Source organism: Chiroxiphia lanceolata, chromosome 1 (genome assembly GCF_009829145.1).
Source record: "Chiroxiphia lanceolata isolate bChiLan1 chromosome 1, bChiLan1.pri, whole genome shotgun sequence".
Classification (NCBI taxonomy): domain Eukaryota; kingdom Metazoa; phylum Chordata; class Aves; order Passeriformes; family Pipridae; genus Chiroxiphia; species Chiroxiphia lanceolata.
In genome coordinates this window covers 35707317-35729938 of record NC_045637.1, presented here as the reverse complement: position 1 = coordinate 35729938, position 22622 = coordinate 35707317, and the positions used below count along the sequence as shown (strand labels likewise).

Genomic DNA, 22622 nt, shown 5'->3' with positions numbered 1-22622 from the left:
TTTTACATGCTTTTGATACAAAGTATTGCTTCTAAATAAATAACTAGTCCCCTTATTTTTCTGAATGTTCTTAGAAGGGAGTGTGAAGTTAAACATACTTAATTTTGTCTGGTTTTGAGATTAAAAAGACACAGATAACATATCCATAGAGATACCAGTATCTTTCTTTGCAAACTTTGAGGGGAAAAAAATCCAGTAATGGCCAAATCTTCACATCCTTCCTAACTTCTGGCTTTTAGAATTCAACTTGCTTCTGCCTTCACTTTCGATGCCTCCTCAACCTACATCAGAAAGATCAGAGAAGATAGATGAGATCTTCATATCAGAACCACACAAAAGCCCCCATTGCTCCTGTTGTCATTGATGCTTCCTGAGACCACTCAACATTTCTACAAAATTTGTAAGCAGTGTTATGAAAAGCTGCTGCTGAAAAAAAAGGTCTTTACCTATTGCAAGGTTATTGGCTGATGCAGTGAAAACCCTTTGTTGTTTTTTTTTTTCCAGTGTCAAACCTGGGGCCAAGCTATCCTGAATTGACATAATCTGACCATTCTGGGGTATTGTACATTCCTTATTACAAATTGACTGACTTTTTCCACAGACAAAAATGGTGATAGTTAACATTTTTTTCCACATAAATTTGTATCAAATACTGATAATTTTCAAGTTCCATAAGAAACAATATCTTAGTATTCATCAAAGTAATTTCTCATATAAATGAAACCAGATAGGACTCGGTCTTTTATTCCAAAACATTTTTCTACAAACTAAGTGTAATGATTATACCCAATTTTACTGGACATGTAATTAGTGATTACTGTGGCAGTCTAATACATTAACTCTTCAAGAAAGGCAGAGCTTATTGCTTCAAATCTCTTTCTGAGTTAAAGTATTAGCCTATTACATGGCTCATTTCACGACTGGCTTGGATTTACCTTGTTTTGATGCAGCACTTAATTCTGCTCAGAATTAAGAGAATAGAAAGATGTTGTCAGTCATTTCTGGCTGTATTTTTCCCCTTTCTGCCCCTATCTCAGAAATTTTGAACTGTGTGGCTTTTATAGATTTATAAAAAGCTATACACACAGGCAGTCCTGTGTACTGCTTTATACCTGCATATATAAAGAAATAATACTACATTAAATTAACTTACGCCTTGCACTGTTTTTAATGTGATAATTAAGAAAAATAGGATTTTTTCATTGGTTATGGTTCTAAAGTTCAAATGTGAACTTTAGATCAGTAACTCAAACACTGTGGGTATACACAGTGATTATAAAGCTTATGTATCTATCCATATATTCTGATTATGATCAGAGCAGTACCAAGGGGAGGTGTTCAGGCACTGATGCCCTAATTTTTTTTCCTTTTGGTAATTCTAACACACCAACAGTACCATGGAAGCTCTAAAGCATCAGAATCTTTACTGGCAAGGCTTGGTCTCACACCTCCTTGATTCTAGGAACAGTTTTTGGTAGAGAGAAATACTACCAACAGTAGATGATGATCGATTTAGGAACCACTAAGGTAAATCTGACATATCCAAGTCTTTGCAACTGGATGGGATGAATCCCAAGATGATGGAAGTGAATTTGAGGAGCAATTAGTGACTGTAATGCTGTCCTCTGAAATGCAGCAGCTCACCTTGCTCACCTCAGGTTTATTAAAGCAGCTGCTTTCAACTTTTCAGACAAGGGAGTGTGTCTACACAACATATGACAGAATACAGGAAGGCAAATATTGAAACAGTATTTATATCATTGCAGTAAATTAAGTTAGTGGAACTGACTTCACCTGAGTTACACTGAAATTATTACAGAAGTTATTTATATATCCCTATTCAAGCAGCAGTCTTTATTTTAGCCTCAAATTACTTTTTAAATCTCCCATGCAGGCATGTATTCTAAAAACCTGAAAATACAGCATTACTTCTTTACTTTGTTTATTTTCTTCATACGTGTGTTTTACAAAAGTGATTTTTATAATTTTGTAAATTAGTTACACAATAAAAAATGTTCAATGCTAATGCAGTAGACCAAAAAAATTATGAAGTTTTGAGGATTTATCTCAACAGTAGTCTGTTCATGTATCTTATGTAGAAGGTTTCAAACAGAAAAAACCAGAAGGGTTTCAATGTTCTTGAAAGTGTATGAGAGCCTGCATACCCAGATGTGCCCCAGTAATTTTTTGACCTATTGGCTGACAAGTCACATGTGCCATTTGGTCTTCTAAATGTCTAGGAAATAGCCCATATTTCCTGGAAGAAGGAGCTGTCTATTGCAAGCAAATGTGTTCCTGCCAGATTGCCAGTCAAGAATGTGTGTATCTGATATATGGTCAGCCAGACATGTAAGAGTATGTGTGGTCTATCTGCTCACCAGGAGATGTGTGCTCTCTCTCTGCATTTTGAAAAGCATTTATTCCTTTCAAGGGTGCAGGGGGTCTATCAATGCATGTCTTCTGTGTGTTTACATCATTTTTCCTTCTCAGTTTTGGGCACAGCCAGCAGCATAGAGAACTGGAGTGGGGAGGCATGGGCATGGTCAAAAAGGGATGCCTTTTTTCACTGCCTTTAGGATGCTGAATGATGTGGCAGTGTTAAGTACCACAGATTTGGCATATATTAGAACTACTTTTTCTCTGTTGTTTTGTTAAATTACCACTACTGAAAGTTTACAATGCCATTTGTATATCATCTTGCATGTTTGTGGTAACAGAGTTATATTTTTCCTTCTAAATGAAGAGTATGAATGATCATGGGCAGAATGGACAAGGGTCCCGCACGTGGATACAAAACACGGATACGAAAATACCATGAAGATACACATTATTGTAATGTCAGTTATGGTCCTGTGAAAGCACTTATACTCACCTTTACAAGTAGTGCATATTCTCCAGAAAGAAAAGGAACTAACCAATTGGCTGAATTGCCTGCTGAGACCTTACATGAGTCACAGTAACCAGAAACTGCTAATACTTGACCTTATTCAAATAGCTCTGCTTCAGCAACACTATTTAATTTCAGAACTTGACTTTATCTCTTTATCCTTACACTTTATTAAGCATTGCAGCAACTCCTTCCATATCCTATGTCATGGCTGAATAATTCAACGGCAAGTAAATTCCTTACATTTCTCTTCCCCAGCCTTCATCACTAAATGCTGATTGATACTTTCTAGACCTCACTAAGGAGATGTTTACATTTTTCCTTCAACACCATCACCAACGAAAGGCAGTGAGATGGGCTGTAGCTGCTGGAAAACGCACTCCATGTCCATTCAAAACATGCTCCAGGCTCTGCCAAAGCACTCCAGCTGGTATCTCCAAATATTTAATGCACCTAATTCTGAATACATTTGGAGTGCTTGTGGGATACTCAGCAGCTAAAAGGAGCTCCAGGGTGTGGAGCTAAAACTGCACTGGTTTGTATCTTAACTCTCTATTTCTCCTTTTCCTGAAGCCAAGGCTGACGATACCTTTTATTTTTGAATTTTCAGATTTGCTGCAATTGATATTCAGTAAGAGAACAAGATTTATTTCCCCACTGCCCTCTCAAATGAGAAAACTATGTTCTGTAATGTGAAATAAGTATACAATTGTAAATCTTTTGAGTATACATCATTAAAATCTCAGTATCAGCCCTCCCCAAAAACCTGTCATATAACAGGCCTTATTAATTCTATTTATTATAATGCTAGTTAGATTCATATAAACAAAAGCCCAGTATACATGCAGAACATGTACCTAACATTGCTCACTGCAAGTTCCTTTCATCTGGACTAGAGCTTGAACTATGCAGGATGTGTATGGTGGCAGCAGAGTGGCTTATGATTAGTTGACACAATCCAGCGTCCTCATTATATGCTGACTATATAATTTAAAGATATTACCATACTGCTAATCACATAACATATGATGGAGAGACAAAAAGTGAATTTCCCACCACATTCTGAGTTCTACGAATACTTACCACAATATTTAATTCCATGAGTAAAGAAATGTGAGCAGAAACTGCTGGTTACAGATAAAGTTTACAACATCAAAATTTCAACAACTTCTCTACTCTGGGAAAATTTATAATGGTGTATCTCATTGCAAGGTATTAGGTATCTTTAAAATAGTTAAGTGATTTGTTTTCTTTTAATTACTTCCTGCCAATATCCATAATTTTCTCTAAATGTTCAAAACTAACTTAAAATCCAATACTACTATTGTTTTTATATTATAAAAAAAGGAAAGATTAATGACACATTTCAGTAATCTAGTAATAACTGGCTTTTTTCATTGCTCAAGCGATATGCAATCCTCAGTGGATCTAAGATGTAGGTTAAAAAGGTATTCAATGCCTGTTTTTCAGTTGCCAAGGTCAAACATCACCTAGCATGTATAGGGAAAGAGGAAACATCTGTTCAAATAATTTATTTGACTAACATAGAGGATAGGATTAAAATTCACTGATTTCTTTGGTACAATACTGAATTTCAATTAAACAATACAGGTATTTGTTCAGTTTGACGAAATTTCCTTCCTTTACATATGGGCACATTTATGTATATCCCTAATTACTGAATCTGACAAGGGAATACTGTGATTTGTCATTTTTTCATACATGCATATACTCTCGGAATGAATATTTCTGTATTTTGAGGGTATTTTTTCCTCCCAAAAACATTCTAAAGAATTCACAAACCTTTAACTAACTCCCAAGACTTCTTGGTTTCCACGGAATTCCTCTGCTAACAAGATTAGAACACATCTCAGGATCAGTAATTATACATGAAATTGTAAGGTACGGAAATGTTCAGCATCTAAGACAAAATTCTCACAAGTTTTTTGAAAATACTAAATGCATGTCATCTGACTGTAGTTTCTCCTAACCTTTCTGTGAATCAGACTAAAATATTCTGGACTAACAGTTAAAAAAAAAAATCACTAGGATAGTTTAATTTGCAAATGGAAATTAATACAAATATAGACATTTTATTCCAATCAAGTATGAAAGATGCAATCTTCGCCTTTCTAAGGTCAAAAGGGATTTCAACAGGATTGTGCTCCAGCTTTTTAATATGGGGATAACTTTTGTCAAGCAAAAAAGCTCAACAACTGGACAGTTTTTCAACATTGTAAAGCAGAATCAGAATGATTTATCTCAAAGGGGATAGCAGAAGGTCTTACACTGAAGAAAAGAAGCTGTACAGACATGTTCCATCCTTTTTTAGGACTAAGGGGAATGGTACATGAAAAGCAGTTTTACTCAGTCTGGCCCAAAAGACAGGATGCTAATAAAGATGACATGCAAGCTGACAGAACACTAACCATGTGGATAAACTCATAATGGAATTAAAAAAACCCCACAAACATGTTTGTATGGCATGAGTATTAGTCTATGCCCCTCTAAATCTCACAAGCCTGGACTATTCACTATAGTAGTACTAATAGTAGTACTAATTTGTGATAACTGGTGCATTGTTCCTGCAGTTCTTGTTTTTAAACTGCTCCACTGCTTTCTGAAGCAAGAAAAAAATTCAAGAGCAAGCACATATATATGACAAGTTCAGTTTCCTTTCAGGTCAGAATATATCCATTGCCATGTGAAGGACAAAAATGATCCTTTGAAAGAGAGCAGCTTTGTAATTTGTAATTCTTCTTCCCTTCTTATTAAGGGAAAGGCAGTTATTTTTTATCAGAACAAATAATCAGAAGGAAGAAAACTGATGGAATGGAAAGTGGTAAGTTGTCAACAATAAAATAGCATTAAATGTTGCTCAGTTAAATTGTCCAACATACTAATAAAGTCTAATTTGAATGTAAAATAGAACACTACATTTAGTAAGTTAGTTACAAAAGAATACTTGCGTCGATTACATTTATTTATTTATTTTATCTACAGCACTGCATAAATGATGATTTTTTTTTTTTGTTGGCCAGTTCAGCTGGTAAATAATAAAACAGTTAGGTTAAAAATAGCATTAAAAATCTGGAAGGACTGATATTAGATCCCAAATACCAAATTAAACTATTACTACAGGTGAAACTGCAAACCCCTATGAGCAGATTTTTTTCCCACCAACAGTTGCATTAGAGTTCACAAGGGTACGAGTAAAGAATACATATCATAAATTCTGAATTGTTTAAATTCATGTAGTGTCTAAACGTCTGTAAGGCACACACATGAGTTTTTCTTTCTTGATTGTCTCCATGTTCTTGAGCTGATGCTACAGGAAAATGCTAATCAAATACATAATACACTGACACATGTCTGTTAGAAGTAAGTTGTAATGATGAAAAGTGATTGTTTCTCCTCTGCACAGGATCACCCTTCTCCAATAGTGCTGACACCTTAACTGTACTTCCAAGAATTAATTTTGATTGATATTAATCAAAATTAACTTGATATTATTTTACCTTTGTAGAAAAATAGTACAATCAAATGCATATGACAAAAATCAGTAACACTGAAGTTACTACTGTCAGCTAGTCTATGGATTTATAACCAGAAACTGAAATCTATTACCCTGTCTTTCAAAGAAATAAAGACAATAAATATAACATGGTTAAAAAAATTATTTCAGATTAAATTCTACCTTCCTGTACTCATTTTCCAACTGATTCAGCAAGAGCTGTACAAGCAATAACAGAAGGAAAAGGAAGATGTCTGAGGAACACACCTGAGCTTTCATCTGACTTTTTCGTTCACGGATTCTTGGCAGAGGTTTTCTTTCAATTTTGTGCTTCTGAGACAAAACTAAAAAATTTGGTTTTTCTTCCACAGAGTGACTGTGGTGAAAGGCAAGAGCAGGATGAGATGTTTCAGAATCAGCTGCAGAAAACAGAATAAAAAAAGGATTAATTTAATATCCCAGGTTAAACCATATCTATTTAATATTCAGTGTGATTGATCATAGGTTCCAATATATCTTGTTATAGAAAACAGTGTAAAAAGCCTCAAGGTAAATTACTTTGCATTTGATAATTGAGAATGGAAAACTTTGTATGGAATTATGGAAGGTGCTGCAAACACTGATGAAGGTGAATATTAAAGCAGGTATTCCCATTCAGGTACAGTTATTTGAAAGGGAGTAAATTCAATTACATAGGATCTCTTTATATTAGTAGTTACTCAGAAGACCATTTCAGAACCATTGCCATTCAGATACGGCTTCCAAACACTGAGCAGATAACAATTATTTGGGGGTTGGGGCTGACAGGCAGAGTGTTTTCACTTCGTGTCTTCAGAATAATATATTAGTTTATCTTCCGAAAGCAACAGTGTAACTGTTGCCAATTTTATTTTATAATTATGGTCATTCAAACTATTTTGAGTAATTTGAAGTCTAATGTCTCTTTCCAAATTCTGCAAGATGGCAAGATATGCTATTAAGTCATTTATGTTTTAACATGCAGTCAACTCTGTAACAGCCACTACTACACCACAATTTAAAAAAAATCTCATTATACTTCAGGTTTTCCTTCAGTTTCAAAACTAATCTACTAATTGGTTTTCCCACTTCAAAAACATGTTGTTTTTAAGCCCCCAAAAGGGTTTAAGGCTTTTTTACCTCCCAAACATTTATTTTCTTTCCAAGTGTAAAACTTGTACTTCTGCTAGTCATGTATCCTGTGAAGGCCTTTAAAAGGACTGGCAATTTACACAGATCAAATAAGTATCAATAAATACATTTTTAAAGTCTGATGTATTTCATGCATATTTGCTTTTGAATGCCCAACACTTTCTTTAAATATGGAAAGCAAACTTAAGTATTTACACACTCAAAATGTACTAGCTCCTTCCTTCCATAATTCTGGGAGATTGGGAAGGGAAGAAAAAAAACAACACATGAATTAGTGCTAAAATTAAATTTTATATTGGAAAAGTTCAATTTCTACTCCTGTGTTTTGGAGTCAGCAACGGTACAAGTCTCATTCTTAGTATATTTATTGCTAGCTGCTATTTTATTATTTCTGTAATATTGTAAATAAGCATGAAGTAATTGATTAGTTTGCTTACAAAATTGCACATAGACTGTATGTTCATCTTTCATTCTCTCATTGCTTTTTTTCCTGGCAGTTTTGGAGGCTTGCCAGTTCATTAAAAACTGTCTTTCCATTTCTTTAATTTCTTTCCCATCAAGGGATTCTGTCAAAGAGAAGTGAACATTTTCTGTGATACAAAGTTAACTAAAGGGTTCTACAAAGCTGTATGTAACATGTACTGGTTCTATATATGCTCCCTTCAAATCTTTTTTTTCTCTTTTTACCATTCTGGTAAAGAAAAAAATACCCAATGCAGATTGATGTTCATATTCAAGCTGCAAGAGTGAGTTAATGTGTCTTAATTACAAAAGAAACATCTATCATTTTTATAACTTTCGAGGGAAATATATATATATATATATATTTCAGATTTGGTTAACATGCAGCACCTTATAGAAAGTTCTGAAGAAAAGCTATGCTCTTGCACAAGATATAGATAGACACAGAAACTCAGACTGAGAGGGAAACTACGTCTTAGCAATCACAGAGTCCTACTGCTCATGAAGAGAGACACACAGATTTGGCTCTCTAAGGTTAACTTTACTCACTTGGGTGCCATCAAGTTTACGCTCTGTGTTTCATTGGTTGCATCTGCGTTTTTTGAGTCAGACCAAATGAAGTACCTCACATGTCCACAAATTTTGGTTGCATTAGAAGTGTCCTAAGGCACTGTTATTTTGATTGTGCACATAGGCTTTTTCTTTTTCTTAATGGATGATATTTTGTACTCTTAGAAAAACCAAGTTCTATAATTACAACTTGAAAGATAATTGCCACCTTTATCAAAAAAAGTATAAAAATTAGCAGACTTTTTAACCTATTTGTAGAGTGTGAATATTCAGATATAGAAGAATAAGTTTCTTCCTTTTATGCTAAAATTATATCAAAATAATAATAATGTAAATGGGATATATAAGGTTAAGATTAACAAATAAACTCATAACATAAATGTAAATTGCTTTTAAGTTTAAGGACAAAAGTTATATAACAAATTCAAACACAGTAAGGTAGGATCTGTACAGCTGGCACTGCACAGCAAACACCTAGGCAACTACCGCAGATTGATAGGGGAGTAGATTAAAATTGTCTTTGAAAATCAGTTTCACTACATCTGGAATATGAACACAAAAAAAGTCTTATTATCTTGTAACAGTCTCACCAGTCATCTATTATAAAAAAGAAAATACTACCACTAGTAGCAAAAGCCAAACAACATGGTTTGTGAAGTTGATTATATAAGCGGTTTTAGCTTTGTACATAAATTAAAAATTTATCACTTGAAATAAATTTCTATAGCAGTAACTGTGTTTACATACATAGGGCAATTCAAGAACTATTAATGTATCAGTTGTTTTCTAAAAGAGTGGGGGTTATGGGTGGGCTATTGGTTTGATTTTTTACCTAAAGTTTGTGACTGTACTACAACCTTGTCCCTGTACTTTGGTTTTTGGCAGATGGGGTTTCCTGTAAGATCCATTCTACGTAGCTTTGTCCATTTGTTTAACACAACCTTCAAATCCTGCAATTGATACAACAAAAAACCATTGGATTATTTCCCCCCCTCCAGTGTAAAATTCAATAGTAATGTGATTTGTTCAGCCAGGCCCAAATCCTGTACACAGAAATAATTTCAGTGAGACTATGCATATGTATGAATATGCACATTAAGAATGTACATTTTCAAATAGAGTGGTGCATAACATCCCCTGAATATGTCATAATCCCACAGAAGAAATGGTGATACAGTTGGAAGAAGCTGCATTTTTAAGGATACAGTTATGTCAGCTATGGAAAATGACCACTTCAATCCCTCTTATAAGCACCTAATGCCAAGGAATTACCAACCAAAAAATCTGTATGATATGTAATGTCTCTTAATGCATCCTCATGGTCTCACAGAGCCCTTAGAGTATCAGCGTGTGGAAGAATAAATACTTTATACAGATAAAGAACAGACTGAAAAAAAAGAAGCTACAGTAAACTGCCTCTCTCTTTATATGTATGTATTTTACAGGAGAAACAGTAATCCCCCCTACATAACTGTGGGTGGTCAGTTACAGTACTGGCCTAAACAGTGAAATTTGTGAAATATACCCTTCTCCATCTGGCTTTCTGTCTGGTTACCCAAGGACAGTATGACCTACTCTGTCTTTTAAATACAATAAATTCATGTTAAAAGCATGCAAAGCTTAGCAGATTGGTCCTTTCTACTGAGATACCCTACTTTCTGAAATACTTTCTTTCCAAAATTTTGTTTAACTGTCATTCTTGATAGGCTTTCCTTATATATGTGAAAAGCTTAAGGAGGGATTCAAAACAATCTGTATAAATACAAGGAGAGACAACTTTTGTTGCTGTAATAATTTAGAAAAATATACTAACCATGCTATGACAGATTCTAAACTGCAAAGCGTGTAGAATTTTGCAGCTTGATGCCAATAATGAAGTACCTAGCAATGTAGGCATCTCTTAGTTCCTCCGAATCTAGAAAATTGCCTGGGTAATGCAAGCAGGGAGAATTCTGCTTTTGCAGGCTCTTCTCTCTTGGTAGAAAATCCTCCTAGGAAATTTCTATGGGTTATATAACATATGTTCAGAAAAATCACATGGAAGAGAAAGTGGCAATACAGACTCACACCTCCAAACCCTTTAATTTTTGGTCTAGCAATGATGATGGTGATATCGTCATATTGTTATTCAGTGATAATAATGTCTTTTTAGTAAAACAGAGAGCAAAAGTCTGGTTCTGTGAGGATTGAGACTGATAAAACAAAACAAGAAACTCTGAGGACTAGTCTACATGAAGAAATGTTAATAATTCTCGTAATGTTGCATTAAGTAAAGCTTAATCACTACACATCGGTACAGCAACATGATAACCCCTATAGCTTAAGTGCTAACACTGAATCACAAACACAGTTTAGGGAAGAAATATTTTAGGCTAGACTTATTAAAAAAGAAAAATAATTGAGCAAGTGTATTTATTTATTCTTACCTGAGCCTTCATCATAATCATTGAAATCTGTAATGTGTTCTAGATTTCACTAGAAATAATTTTTTCAAGTAACGGTTTTGCAACACAAAGTTGTCTATTACTGAAACAAAATGTATACAGTTTAACTTTGATGAATGTATACAGAATCCTGAAGATTTTTGTTAGCTGTTACTTACTTGATAAATGACCCAGAACATGCTTACTCCAGTGTATGTTTATCTAAGAGTGCACTAATCCTGTGCTGAAATATGATTACCCTTTCGATACGCTCTAGTTGTTCATTGCCTTCCTGTCTCTAATAAAGTGCTTTCACATCCCAGCCTTTCAATAAGCTGTACTAAAGGGACCAGACACTCTTCTGGGCAGGCTCCGTTTGATAAATGATCATGTCATGCTATCACTTTGAGGTCTGCTACAAAATACTGACGAGCAAATTATATTCCAATGGGGAGGGAGAGAGAGGGGGAAGGGCAAGTGCCTGAGTAGGCAGCTGTAGTGCTGGCAATTTCTTACCAATTAACGATGGTCAGTTAAGAATTGGTGTCTGACCAGTATGCTCCATCTTTTATCGGAAACGTCTAGTCCAACTGCCCCTGATACATCTAGAGACAGCAATTTGTCACCATTTTGATTACCTGTCATAATCTATTTGAGAAAATCTATAATTTTTCTCTTGTTCCCGACTCAATTCTGAAGCGAATGAATTCATCTTTTGTGATATCCTCTTGTCATAATCAATACCGAGCAGAGGTTGAATAAATTAAAGACTTGTGAAATACAGATTTTTACAGGTATTTCTAGATGTATTTTCTCTATCTATCCAAACACACAAGTAATAATATTCTCAAAACTAATTTAATTAATAAATAAATTATATTCTGGCTTTTTGCAAACAGGAATAGTTGTGGGGTTTTTTTTTTAATAGATATAGTGTTTTTAAAAAATTCCCTTAGTATTCCAACCCAAATACACTGCAGTCTAGAAGACGTGGTGATCCTGACTAAAGTGAAAAGGATAAATAAATCAAACAGCAAGCAATAGAAAACAAAGAAATGCCAATTCTATTAAAATCAATTATATTCTTGATAACTGACCTAAGACACGCTTTTTGCATGTGGTAGCTAGTCATAGTTATTTTGCATTAATTAAGAAAATTTACTTGATTTACTTTGGTCTACTGTTCAGACTGCATTACATGAACTTCAGTCATGTGAAACAAGGTCATACGCCCTGATGTCTGTTAATTATGGTAATAAAGCCCTGAATTAGCCAGAAGCTTAAACAATTGAATTTACTAGTCCTAATTTTCAACTACTCTGAAATCAAGGGGGCATAGTTGAAAAGCAAGAGAATATGGGGTTTCATAATAAAGTGAAAAAAGTGAGAAAAATGTTTAGATATAAAATAATTATACTAAATACACAAATGTGCAAAAAGTCTACATAAGAAGATTGCATTTTGTGCATTTCTTATGCCCTTCACATTTTCCTCCTTTAAAAAGACTCCATGTTATTCCTGCAGCCATCTACCTCTGCTGCACAGGTCACTGCTGTTGACCAGCCCTACTCGGATGCGGATGACTCCTCTACAGCTTCTCTTCCCACTGGGTGAAGCACAGCTGGGTACAGAGCTCTCTGACACTTCCCTGTCATGCAGCACTGCCACGATCTCTGATCAATGCCAGACATTCCCAGGGATGTTCTCAATGGCAGTGATGGGACAGCAGGAATGGGAAAACAGTGGACACAGAGCTTTTGGCATGAGAAACAGGTACACATCAGAGTTTTGATAACAGAGGGGCAAGAGGGAGGAGAGTGGAGGCAGCCTGTGTGGGAGTGAAAGAGCCTTTGCTGTGTGTGACAAGTTCAGCCCACAAAACCAATGAAGTGCACAGAACTGTACACCCCTCAAATCCTTTCAGCTTTCACAGTTGTAGAATAATGTAAGCCACAGAATCATGAAATTCAGGGTTGCAAAAATATTGAAACATACTCAGAACTTCCCTCAGTTATTTTTTTTGAACAGTCAGTGGCTGTATAAGATTGTTCTCTTGCTAGATATCTACTGTGAGCTAAACACTTACATTACACAGAGCTAAAACTGACTTTTTAAAAAATACTTTGCATGGCTTAATGTTTTTTTCCAACAGTTTGGTCTTTATCTCTTTAAGAATTTATATTAGTGATAAGTAGAGCCTACTAAAATGTGATCTCTTAAAATACAGTAATTGTTTCAATTAAAGCTGGATATCCACCTGCGTTACACTGTATGGGAAACACATTTGATATGTTCATTAGTTTTACAGGTCTGCAAACATATGAAAAGAAACACCCTCTATTCCATATGTTTCAAAATGTGGAGATTGTTTAGAAAACACACTGGACAGTCATTTTGAAAAATATATCAGAGCTTGATAGTGTAACTGACAGCAGCAGCAAACTCAAATGCTAACCACATAATTTTTCAAAAGCTGTGACCATATAACATAGAAATCTACATGTCTAGTTGATTTGGGCAAATTTAACTCTGATCTTCCTGATGATTAAATAATGAAATTTAATAATGATTAAATAATACATACACAGTTACTGAATAGTGCAGTCTTCTTGTCCTCTCCTTATTCTGTTTCAGAGCATACCGTTTTCCCCTCTGAAATACTGAAAACACTGTCTCCAAACTGGCATCCTCATTTTTAAAATTAATTGGTTCTTTGCCTAAAACAATCTTCTTCTAAGATCATCACAACTGAAGTATATTTATTTATACAAAAGAAAGAGCCAATTAAAAATATTTGTAATATGTTTTATTTAGAAAAGGAATCCTTTTTAAAACGGAAACTTTGGAGAAACTGTCTATTTGAAAGAGTTTACTGTTATTTTGATACAATGTGGTTTTAATTACTCAGCAAAAACTTACATGAATTGTATTTTGATGTGCATTCAATCACAACTGCCAGTCAGAAACACAGGTTGAAATACAAAGCATTAATAGTTCTCTAGTAAAACAGATATGCACCATTCAACATTTAATATTAAAGTATAGAAAATAAAGTCCAAACAAAGTATATCGACCTAGATTATTTATAGGTTACGCACACCAAATACTACAATCTCCTCATTAGTAAACAGAACTGCCAAATTCTGTTACATTCTCTTAAAAATATATTAAATATTCTAAGAAGTAATACGAACAATTTTTTAAATAATTACTAACCAATGAAAGTTAGCTTTTCTAAGGAAATAGAATGTAAAAATAGTAATGAAAGAGCTTATTTTAATCAAGGCTTTGTCTTCGTGATTTGGTTTACTAGCTAAGCCAATTCATTTTAGTATTAATTAATAAAAATATAAATTTTGACATCCTACATTAATGCTTTTCCATTTTTAATCTCAATAAGATTTCTGGATGAGAAGAAACAGCATCGCTTGACAAGTCAGAGGTTCAGTAACAGCAGAAGTAAAATTTATTTTTACTCTTATATTTAGTGATAAAGATGAATGTGACTAATTTCTTATCACCTATACTTAATATAACAAAGATTTATTTAAATACCTTCATATGTTGAAGTTGATTGTCAACTGCTTTAAGATAAGAAAGATTTTCCAAAACTGCCAATTCCTCTAATTCATCAATGTTGTTATTGCTGATATTCAATACAGATAAAGATTTCTGAAGAAAGAAAATAAAAAGAAATATTTTTTTAAGTCATATGTGAGTCAAGTTGTACATTCTTACAGAAAATTATTGTAAAGGATGAATAAGCATATGAAGCAGAAACATGCAAACACAACTACCACATACCTCACAGAGTGTTTTATGTTGGCTATCTTGTTGTAAAACGCAATTTATTTTGGTTTTGAAGTCAAACCAAAGTAAGATTATTTCTCAATTATTTCAGGAATTCTCAGTAAATACTGAATGCTTGTTATACTTTAAACATGTTCAAATGGTTTACAGAGTTCTGCAAGTGCTACTAACTCTATTTTTGAAGTATGAAACAGACATGGAACTTGACTGCATTTTATAGAATTACAGAATGGATTGGGTTGAAAGGGACCTTAAAGATCTGGTACAATCCCCGTGCCATAAAGCAGGGCCACCTTCCACTAGATCAGGTTGCCCAGGGCCCCATCCAACTAGGCCTTGAATATTTCCAGTGGTGGAGCATCCACAACTTCTCCGGGCAACCTGTTCCAGTGCCTCACCACCCTCACAGTAAAGAATTTCCTCCTAATGTGTAATCTAAACCTGCCCTCAATCAGCTTAAGACCATTATCCTGTGTCCTATCACTACATGCCCTTGTAAAAAGCACCTCTCCAGCTTTTTTATAAGCCCCCTTCAGGTACTGGAAGGCTGCTACAAGGTGTCCCCAGATCCTTCTTGTCTCCAGGCTGAAGAACCCCAACTTTCTCAGCCAGCCCTCTGATCCTTTCTGTGTCTCTCCTCTGGACTTGCTCCAACAGGTCCACGTCCTTCTTATGTTGGGGGCCCCAAGACTGCATATGAATTGCATAGAGCTGAAGCTTGTATCTGATACCCACATAGTCTCATTTAACACCTGGACTACACCGTTTTTCTTTCAGGCTTGATCCTACAAAACTTTGGGCATACATATCTCTGATCCTTAACTTTCTTTGGAACAATAGTGAGTCACATAATGCACTTTGCTTTTTGTAACAAGCAATAGTTACAGATATCTTTACATTTTAGATAAAAACAAAATGTGTTTCAGGTGTTTATCCCAGGACATATTAAATTAGGCTTCACATAAAAGAAAGAAGAAGTTTATACCTCTAGGAAATGAAAAGGGACACCTAATACAGGGAATTTACAATTATACAAGGTATGGGACTTACCATTAGTTGGAAAAAAACTCTATTTCAGCAGCGTATACAGGAAAACAACCCCCTTCAAAAATCTGACCAAGATCTACACTTCAGACAGAAATTACCAGTATCATCCTGATATACCCAGTTCATAAACCTAATCTCCTCAAATTCATGACACTGTCATCATCAAAACATTTGCTTGTGGTAAAAAGAGAGCTATATGGCCTCATCTTTCATCTCTGACAGCATTAAGAGCCAGAAACAGACAGAAGAAGATGAAATAAAAAGTGATGTCTTAAAAAGGGTCTAAACACTTAGCATTCAGAGGATAAAATAGAATTCTTCTACATTTAGCCTCCACAAAGATGTTACATGGTCAAGAATGCAAAGTGTTTCCTAGAAAACAAAACAAAACCCACACCAAAAGGCCTTAAGTAAAAGCCATAAAAAACAAAATGCAAGTGACTAGGCCAGGATGTTGAAAAACATGGATGAGTTTATTATAAATTATTATCCTGGGAGGATTATTGCTGCATAATCCCCCTCTTCTTTGACAATTTCTCCAATATAGAAGGAACAAAGTACAAGTGCTCTCACAGTAACGGCTCATTTCTATGAAAGAAAAACTGCAATACATGTCTTGGATTACTTAATCTCAAAAGAGAAGAAATCAGAGCTAGGCCAAATTTTTATGATATACATGTGAACAAAAGAACTCACTTTTCAGTGAGTTCTTTATCTTCACAAAAAATGCTCATCGAGTACTGACTACACTTTGGGAAATAGAGCAAGAGGAATTTTTTTTTAGTATAGAACTACATCCATTAGCAACTAAAGCCTCCTCTTTAACCTCTTCAACTGTACATTTTATGTTTTCTGAGCGACTAAGATATTGAAAGACAACTTCAAAAGCTGACTTTCCTGAAATCATGACATACCACAATATAGAAAAACTGCAGAACTAAACCGGAACGCTTTTGATGTGTTGTTGTTATTATCCAGGAAAAAAAAGCTGTTTGTGCTTTTTTTTCCCATTACATTCTCAAGAGGAATACAAAAGACAGTAAATAAAATGTGTAACAATCAAATCGGAGAAATACCAACAAACTAATTCACTACAAACTAAATAGACTAAGAAAACTAAGAGTGATAAATTCCTACCCCTTTTTTAGTTTATTCACATTCTGTTGGTATAGAGCATCTATATACTTCCTTACTTCCTCTCTCTATTTTCATTTTCATCCTTCATAATAAAAAAATAAAGAAGTAGAATCTGCTGGACCACTAGCTTTTATGAGAATTGGTGTGGGATCTCCTTGTTAGAACTTGAAAGAATGCCACCAATTGGCAGAAAAGGAAAACACAGAGTGATCAAGTCCTAATCAGTTCTTCTAAAAATACTGATCCACTGATTAATGGCTCATTGAAATTCTCAAAATGTACTTACTGCCAGGGACCTAAGAGACACCGGATCGAACAGAAGCTTTTCACCAAGAGGGAGATGTTGACTTTCAATATGTAGCTCCCTTATTTCTCCTATTTTATCCAAACCTTCTACTACAGTGATGTAATTGCCTCCCAAATACCTGCAGAATAAAACACAAAATAGATTTAATACCCTTTGAAAGTAAGAGCAAACACAAGGCTTCAATATATTAAGAAAAATATTTTTAAAGTATTATTGAATAATACTTGGAAGTTAGAAAAGGAAAGAACCCAGCATAAGAGTAGACATTCAGTTAACTGATCCAAGGGTTTTTTTAGCAGTTTTATCTATTGCTATTATTAGCATTATTATTGATGAAAAAATAAAATCATTTAAATGCAAATATATATGTAAAGATGGTCTGTCATTACTTACAACACAGAACACTTAATAAAAAAATAATAAGCAGTTACTTTTATTTGAAAAGCAGAATTCAAGAACTAAAAGGACCTTAACAGCTACATAATTTTTTTAATTTCTTAGTGAAATAACTATTGTTTTTACTAGTAAAACAAATACATTATTTTCAACTTACAGTTTTTCAAGCTTTTTCAGTGATGAGAGATTTTCTATACTTGAAATACAATTGTTCTGAAGGTAAAGGTGTGTTATATTTGAAGCAAAGTCCAAGTTCTGGATTTGGCTGATTTGGTTATCATATAAATATAGAACCTTTAGATTTTTACAGAAAGAGAGGACTCCCTGAAATAAACAATTACAAATTAATGCTACATAATGTTCACTCAATGCCTGCTTTGGGAAGCTTTTGATTGTTCTTATATTTAAGTTCTGTTGAATGATTTATAAATTTTCACCTTTAACAAACACTTTTAAACACTATTTTTCCTAGAAAAACTGAGTTAGTGTCAGCAATCATCAGCCTTAAGACTGAAATTTGTCATTACTATTCTGCCATACAGAAGCTGAGGACTACAGACATCATGAGCAGGTACACCACATCCTGTGTGATTTCATTACCTTCCCTGCCTTCATAAGGTGGATTTCAGAAAAGCACAGTTGTTAGTGTAGTTGTCTCCATCAAACCTCACTGATGTAATGGAAACCAGTTCTTGGCAAAGGAATACTGATTTATACAAAAACCTTGTACTTCAATGTATTTTGATATGTTTCTGAGCCCGAGTTTGCACTCAAATGTTGAGTGTCTTTGAATGTATTCCTATTAAACAACTGAAAGGTCACACCTTCTTATGAAGGTTTCTGTAAAACTTCACTGTGGCATCTGATGAGCCAGTCCTCATCAAATGGTCTGATCCAATTAGTAACTTGCTGTGGCTATCCACATTCCTAAGAGTGAGCTGAACAAACCCATTTGCTTGCAGGGATCTGTTCATACAGAACAAGTGATTTCTTCTTGACTGAAATCACACTTTTAAAGCAGAAATTCATGATACACAACAATGCAGTTGTTCAGGGTTCAGCAGTTTCAAAATGTACTCAGTATCTTGAGGCGATTTGAATTAACTTGGGACTTACTGAAACCTGTATAAATTTTCTATTATTAAACTCAGAGGAAGGAAGACTGGGTTGAGTTTGTAGGTTTAGTCTTTGAAAATGAAAAGTTCATGGGTTATTTTTAAAATGAGTAATCCCAAGGGAGCAATTTAAAAAAAAAAAAGTAGATTTTTTAACCTGACTAATTTGAAAAAGCCACTACACCAGTCCAAATTTGTTAACCTCACTCAGGTTATATCCTGTTCCTGAATTTCCTTTCCTTTCTCAGGCTTCCTCTGAAATCTAAGGAATAAATCACAGATAGATTGAAAAGATTGTGCTATGAGTTAACAACTCTGTAAAATTCCCAAGACTAGAAAAATAATGGCGTTAACAAAAATAAGTGTTGTGCTTAATAGTACGTAATATCATTACTGCTTTCTTTAACAGAAAATCTGATCTGCAAAATTACTAGTTTCTTACATCTTTTCTATTCCACAGTTCATTTTTTTATAAAGGTAATCATCAATAAATAGGAATTGTACAAAATAATCAAAGTAGTAAATTGCTTCTTTTTTTTTTGTTTAAGAACTGCATATTTATATAATAGTTCTGTGAAATACCGCAAAAAATACTTCACTTTAACACTTCATCTCTCTTGTGTAATTGCTTTCGTGGATTTTCTATTTTAATTAATTAATGGCAAAAACAGTGTACTGATAATATATATTTCTGCAGTTTCAAGTAAGTAAAATACTTCAGCAAGACTTGCTACATAAAGAAAAAAGTGTCATGTTGATAATAAGAACCCCTGCAGACTGTTGGAGTTACACTCACTTTGATGTTTTATATTAAAAGTTACAGCTAAAAGTTTATTTTCACATTTCAAATGTCATGCATTTAAAATCTGTTTAAACATGTTACATATAAGCAGTGTTCCACACAATAGGAGCAGTGAATGCTGAAGCATGCTCCCAAACAGATGCATTATTTAAGCCTAATTGCAAGCCAATAGAAGTGTTAAAACATACTATAGCTGTTATAAAATGGAAACTTGGCTTTGCTTTTTTGTCTCCCCAACTATAACCAACTCAGCATAACAGTAACTACAAAACATTTCAGTAGCCAGGTTAAAAGGAATGAAAAATAAATCTTACAATTGTGTCTATATTTTTATCTGACAAATTCAGATGAGTTATTTTTTGCAGATACTGTCCAAAGTCGTCTTCACTGCGACTCTTGTGGCCAACATTTTTAGCAATGAGGTCCAGTGTTAGTCGAACCATAGTTGTTTAATAGGTCAGGCTGCTCTACCGCTTCTTCTAAGACGTGCTCTTATCAGTTGTTTTACAAAATGCCTTAAAAACAAAAAAGGAAGATGGTTTACTCCTTGTATCCCAGATCTTCAACAAAGCTTACATATGTACTTCAAATCTGATGTTTCCTCACCCATTCCCTTTTTGCTTACAGAGACACATTTATGTACACACTCTGCTGCTATAGAAATCTACCCCCTTTTTTGCTGGCAATTTTTCAAACTTTTGGTGTGTTAAAAAGCATTTAAAACACATTGTTATACTTGATTGGTTGTTTCAGTTTGCTTAAGTTTACTTAAGAAATATGTAAGTAGCTAATTAATGGAAGCTCATAACCTAATTATTTGTCAGAAAATACAAAACTCTCTATAGCAGGTTTTAAGGCTGTGAGAGGTGATATTATGCTACAATACTCTTTACACACCTGCACAGTACTTTAGTCATGCACACAACTGCATGTGTGTTTGTTCTACACAGTGAAAAACGGAGTTTTTCCACACTGTAAAGGCTCTTATAACAACAACAACTTTTTTTTTTTTTTCATATTCCGACTATGGTTCCAAGTGAGCTTATAAATCAGGGCATAGAGGAGAGGGGAAAAGGCAATATACTAATATTGAACCGGATGCAGAAACAGCCTGGGGATAAAAATACCCCAACAAGTATAAGTTAATAACTCAGAAGAAAAACGTTGCCTTTTTAGCCAATACATAATCCAATGTACATTATATATTTTAGCCAATACATGACATCCCTACATTAGTGTATTAGAAGAACTGAGGAGACGGCAAAAAACATGCCAATCCCAAAAAGTATCCCAGTGCTAAACTTCATGCAGCCACATAAGCCAAGGGTCGGAGAATCCTCCTTGCCAATATTACATTTAGAAGAAACTGAGGAGAAGCCGAGATTGAAGCTGCAAAGGCAGAAAAACTTCCTTGCTTACTAAACAAAGCTGAAGCTCAGTAGCTCCCCTTTATCCACGCGGGTTTTGCTTTTTACTTTTATTTTAAAAGGGGCTGAAGGAAAGCTGAGAGGACATTGTGGGGTTGCTTGGTTTTTTTTACTGAGAAATGTGTTTCTTTCTTGCTTTTTAGACAAAAAATACCTTTCAGAGCCCTTTCTTAGACCTCCTTCCAAACCCAGCAGTAACAATAGAGGGAAAGGCGGGCAGGTTTCCCTCCCTCGGTCCCCCAGCTCCTGCCTACCTACAGCCGTGCGATTTCACACCGCTCTCCCCGTCCCGTCCCCACCACCAACCGCCTCCCCGCTCGGCCGGCGGGAAGGCGGCCTTGACGGCAGGTAGGGGACGGGATCTCCTCCAGCCGCCCGTCCCAGCAGGAAACGCTCCCGGCCCGGGACGGCGGCAGTCGGAGCAGCGCGAGCCGCTGGCCCCTGGTTGCCACGACAACCGCACGCCAACGGCCGAGGGGGCGGGGCGCTCCTCCCCCAACGGCCGCGGCGCGCGCCCTCCCCGCCCAATCAGCGCCGACAAGAGGGAGCAGGGGCGGGTTTTTTTTTGCGCCTGCGCAGTTGACGGCCTCGGGCCGGTGGTTTTCGGTGGTGGCCGTGTACGTAGAACCACGGAATATCCCGAGTTGGAAGGGAGCCACAAGGATCATCAAAGCCCAGCTCCTGGCGCTGCGCAGGATACACCAAGAATCCCACCATGTGCCTGAGAGAATTGTCCAAACGCTTCTTGAGCTCTGTCTGACTTGGTTCCGTGACCACTTCCGTGGGGAGCGTGTTCTAGTACCCAACCACCCTCTCTGGATGAAGAACCTTTACTGACCTAAAACTCACCTAACACAACTTCATGCCATTCCCTCTGGTCCTGTCATCGCCAGAGAGAAGAGGTCAGTGCCTGCCTCTCTGCTTCCCCTCGCAAGGAAGCTGTAGACTCTTATGAGGTCTCAGTTTCCTCCAAGCTAAACAAGTGACCTCAGCTGCTCCTCATAAGGCTTCCCCTCCAGACCCTTCTTCCTCACGGCCCTCCTTTGAATGCTCTCTAACAGCTTAATGTCTTTTTTATATTGTGGTACCCAAGCCTGCACACAGTGCTCTTGCTGTGGGGCTTGGATACCCCCTCCTGTGTGCTGGCAGAGGTCCAGCTACAACTCTAGCTATGACTGCTGCATAGAAGAGAACCTGCTGCCTTAGAGACATTGCTGCTCTGAAAGTGAAAAAGGGATCTTTCCTTCTTCCCTCCTGGACTTTTATTTGGAGGGGAGAAGAGATTTGATCCATTGTAAATACTTATGTCATGGTAGAGATAGTTAAAGATAATTAAGATTGTATATAATGTATTGTAGTATTTATTTGTACAGTCATTGTAACATGTATTTCCTTTCCCCCATTTTGAGTCTCGTGTGGTTGTCTGGAAAACCTCTCTCACATTGGGTTGAGATGAGGGAGGGGGCTTGGACTAGGGAATTGGATTCTGGGGCTCTCAAACCATGACACTTGCAAAATGTGAAATATGTAAGAATTTTCTTAAGAAAGAATGTTC

At 35.6% G+C, this 22622-nt stretch overlaps 1 protein-coding gene across 4 annotated transcripts; it reads right to left on the bottom strand.

Annotated features, from left to right (window-relative positions):
• Positions 1-142: 142 nt before the first annotated feature.
• On the bottom strand, positions 143-21541 carry PPP1R42 (protein phosphatase 1 regulatory subunit 42). 4 transcript variants are annotated; one of them, XM_032709155.1, is made up of 9 exons: positions 21322-21541; positions 19955-20155; positions 17881-18047; positions 17307-17445; positions 14582-14698; positions 9436-9553; positions 8032-8137; positions 6669-6822; positions 143-281 (listed from the first exon to the last, which is right to left on the bottom strand). In XM_032709155.1, exons 2-9 carry the CDS (start codon positions 20081-20083, stop codon positions 243-245), a joined length of 969 nt encoding a protein of 322 aa, XP_032565046.1. In that variant the 5' UTR covers positions 20084-20155; positions 21322-21541; the 3' UTR covers positions 143-242. The 4 variants fall into 4 exon arrangements, with proteins under 4 accessions (XP_032565046.1, XP_032565036.1, XP_032565054.1 ...); XM_032709145.1 differs by having other exon boundaries at positions 6669-6820; positions 8009-8137; positions 21322-21540; XM_032709163.1 differs by lacking the exon at positions 8032-8137 and having other exon boundaries at positions 6669-6820.
• Positions 21542-22622: the final 1081 nt, after the last annotated feature.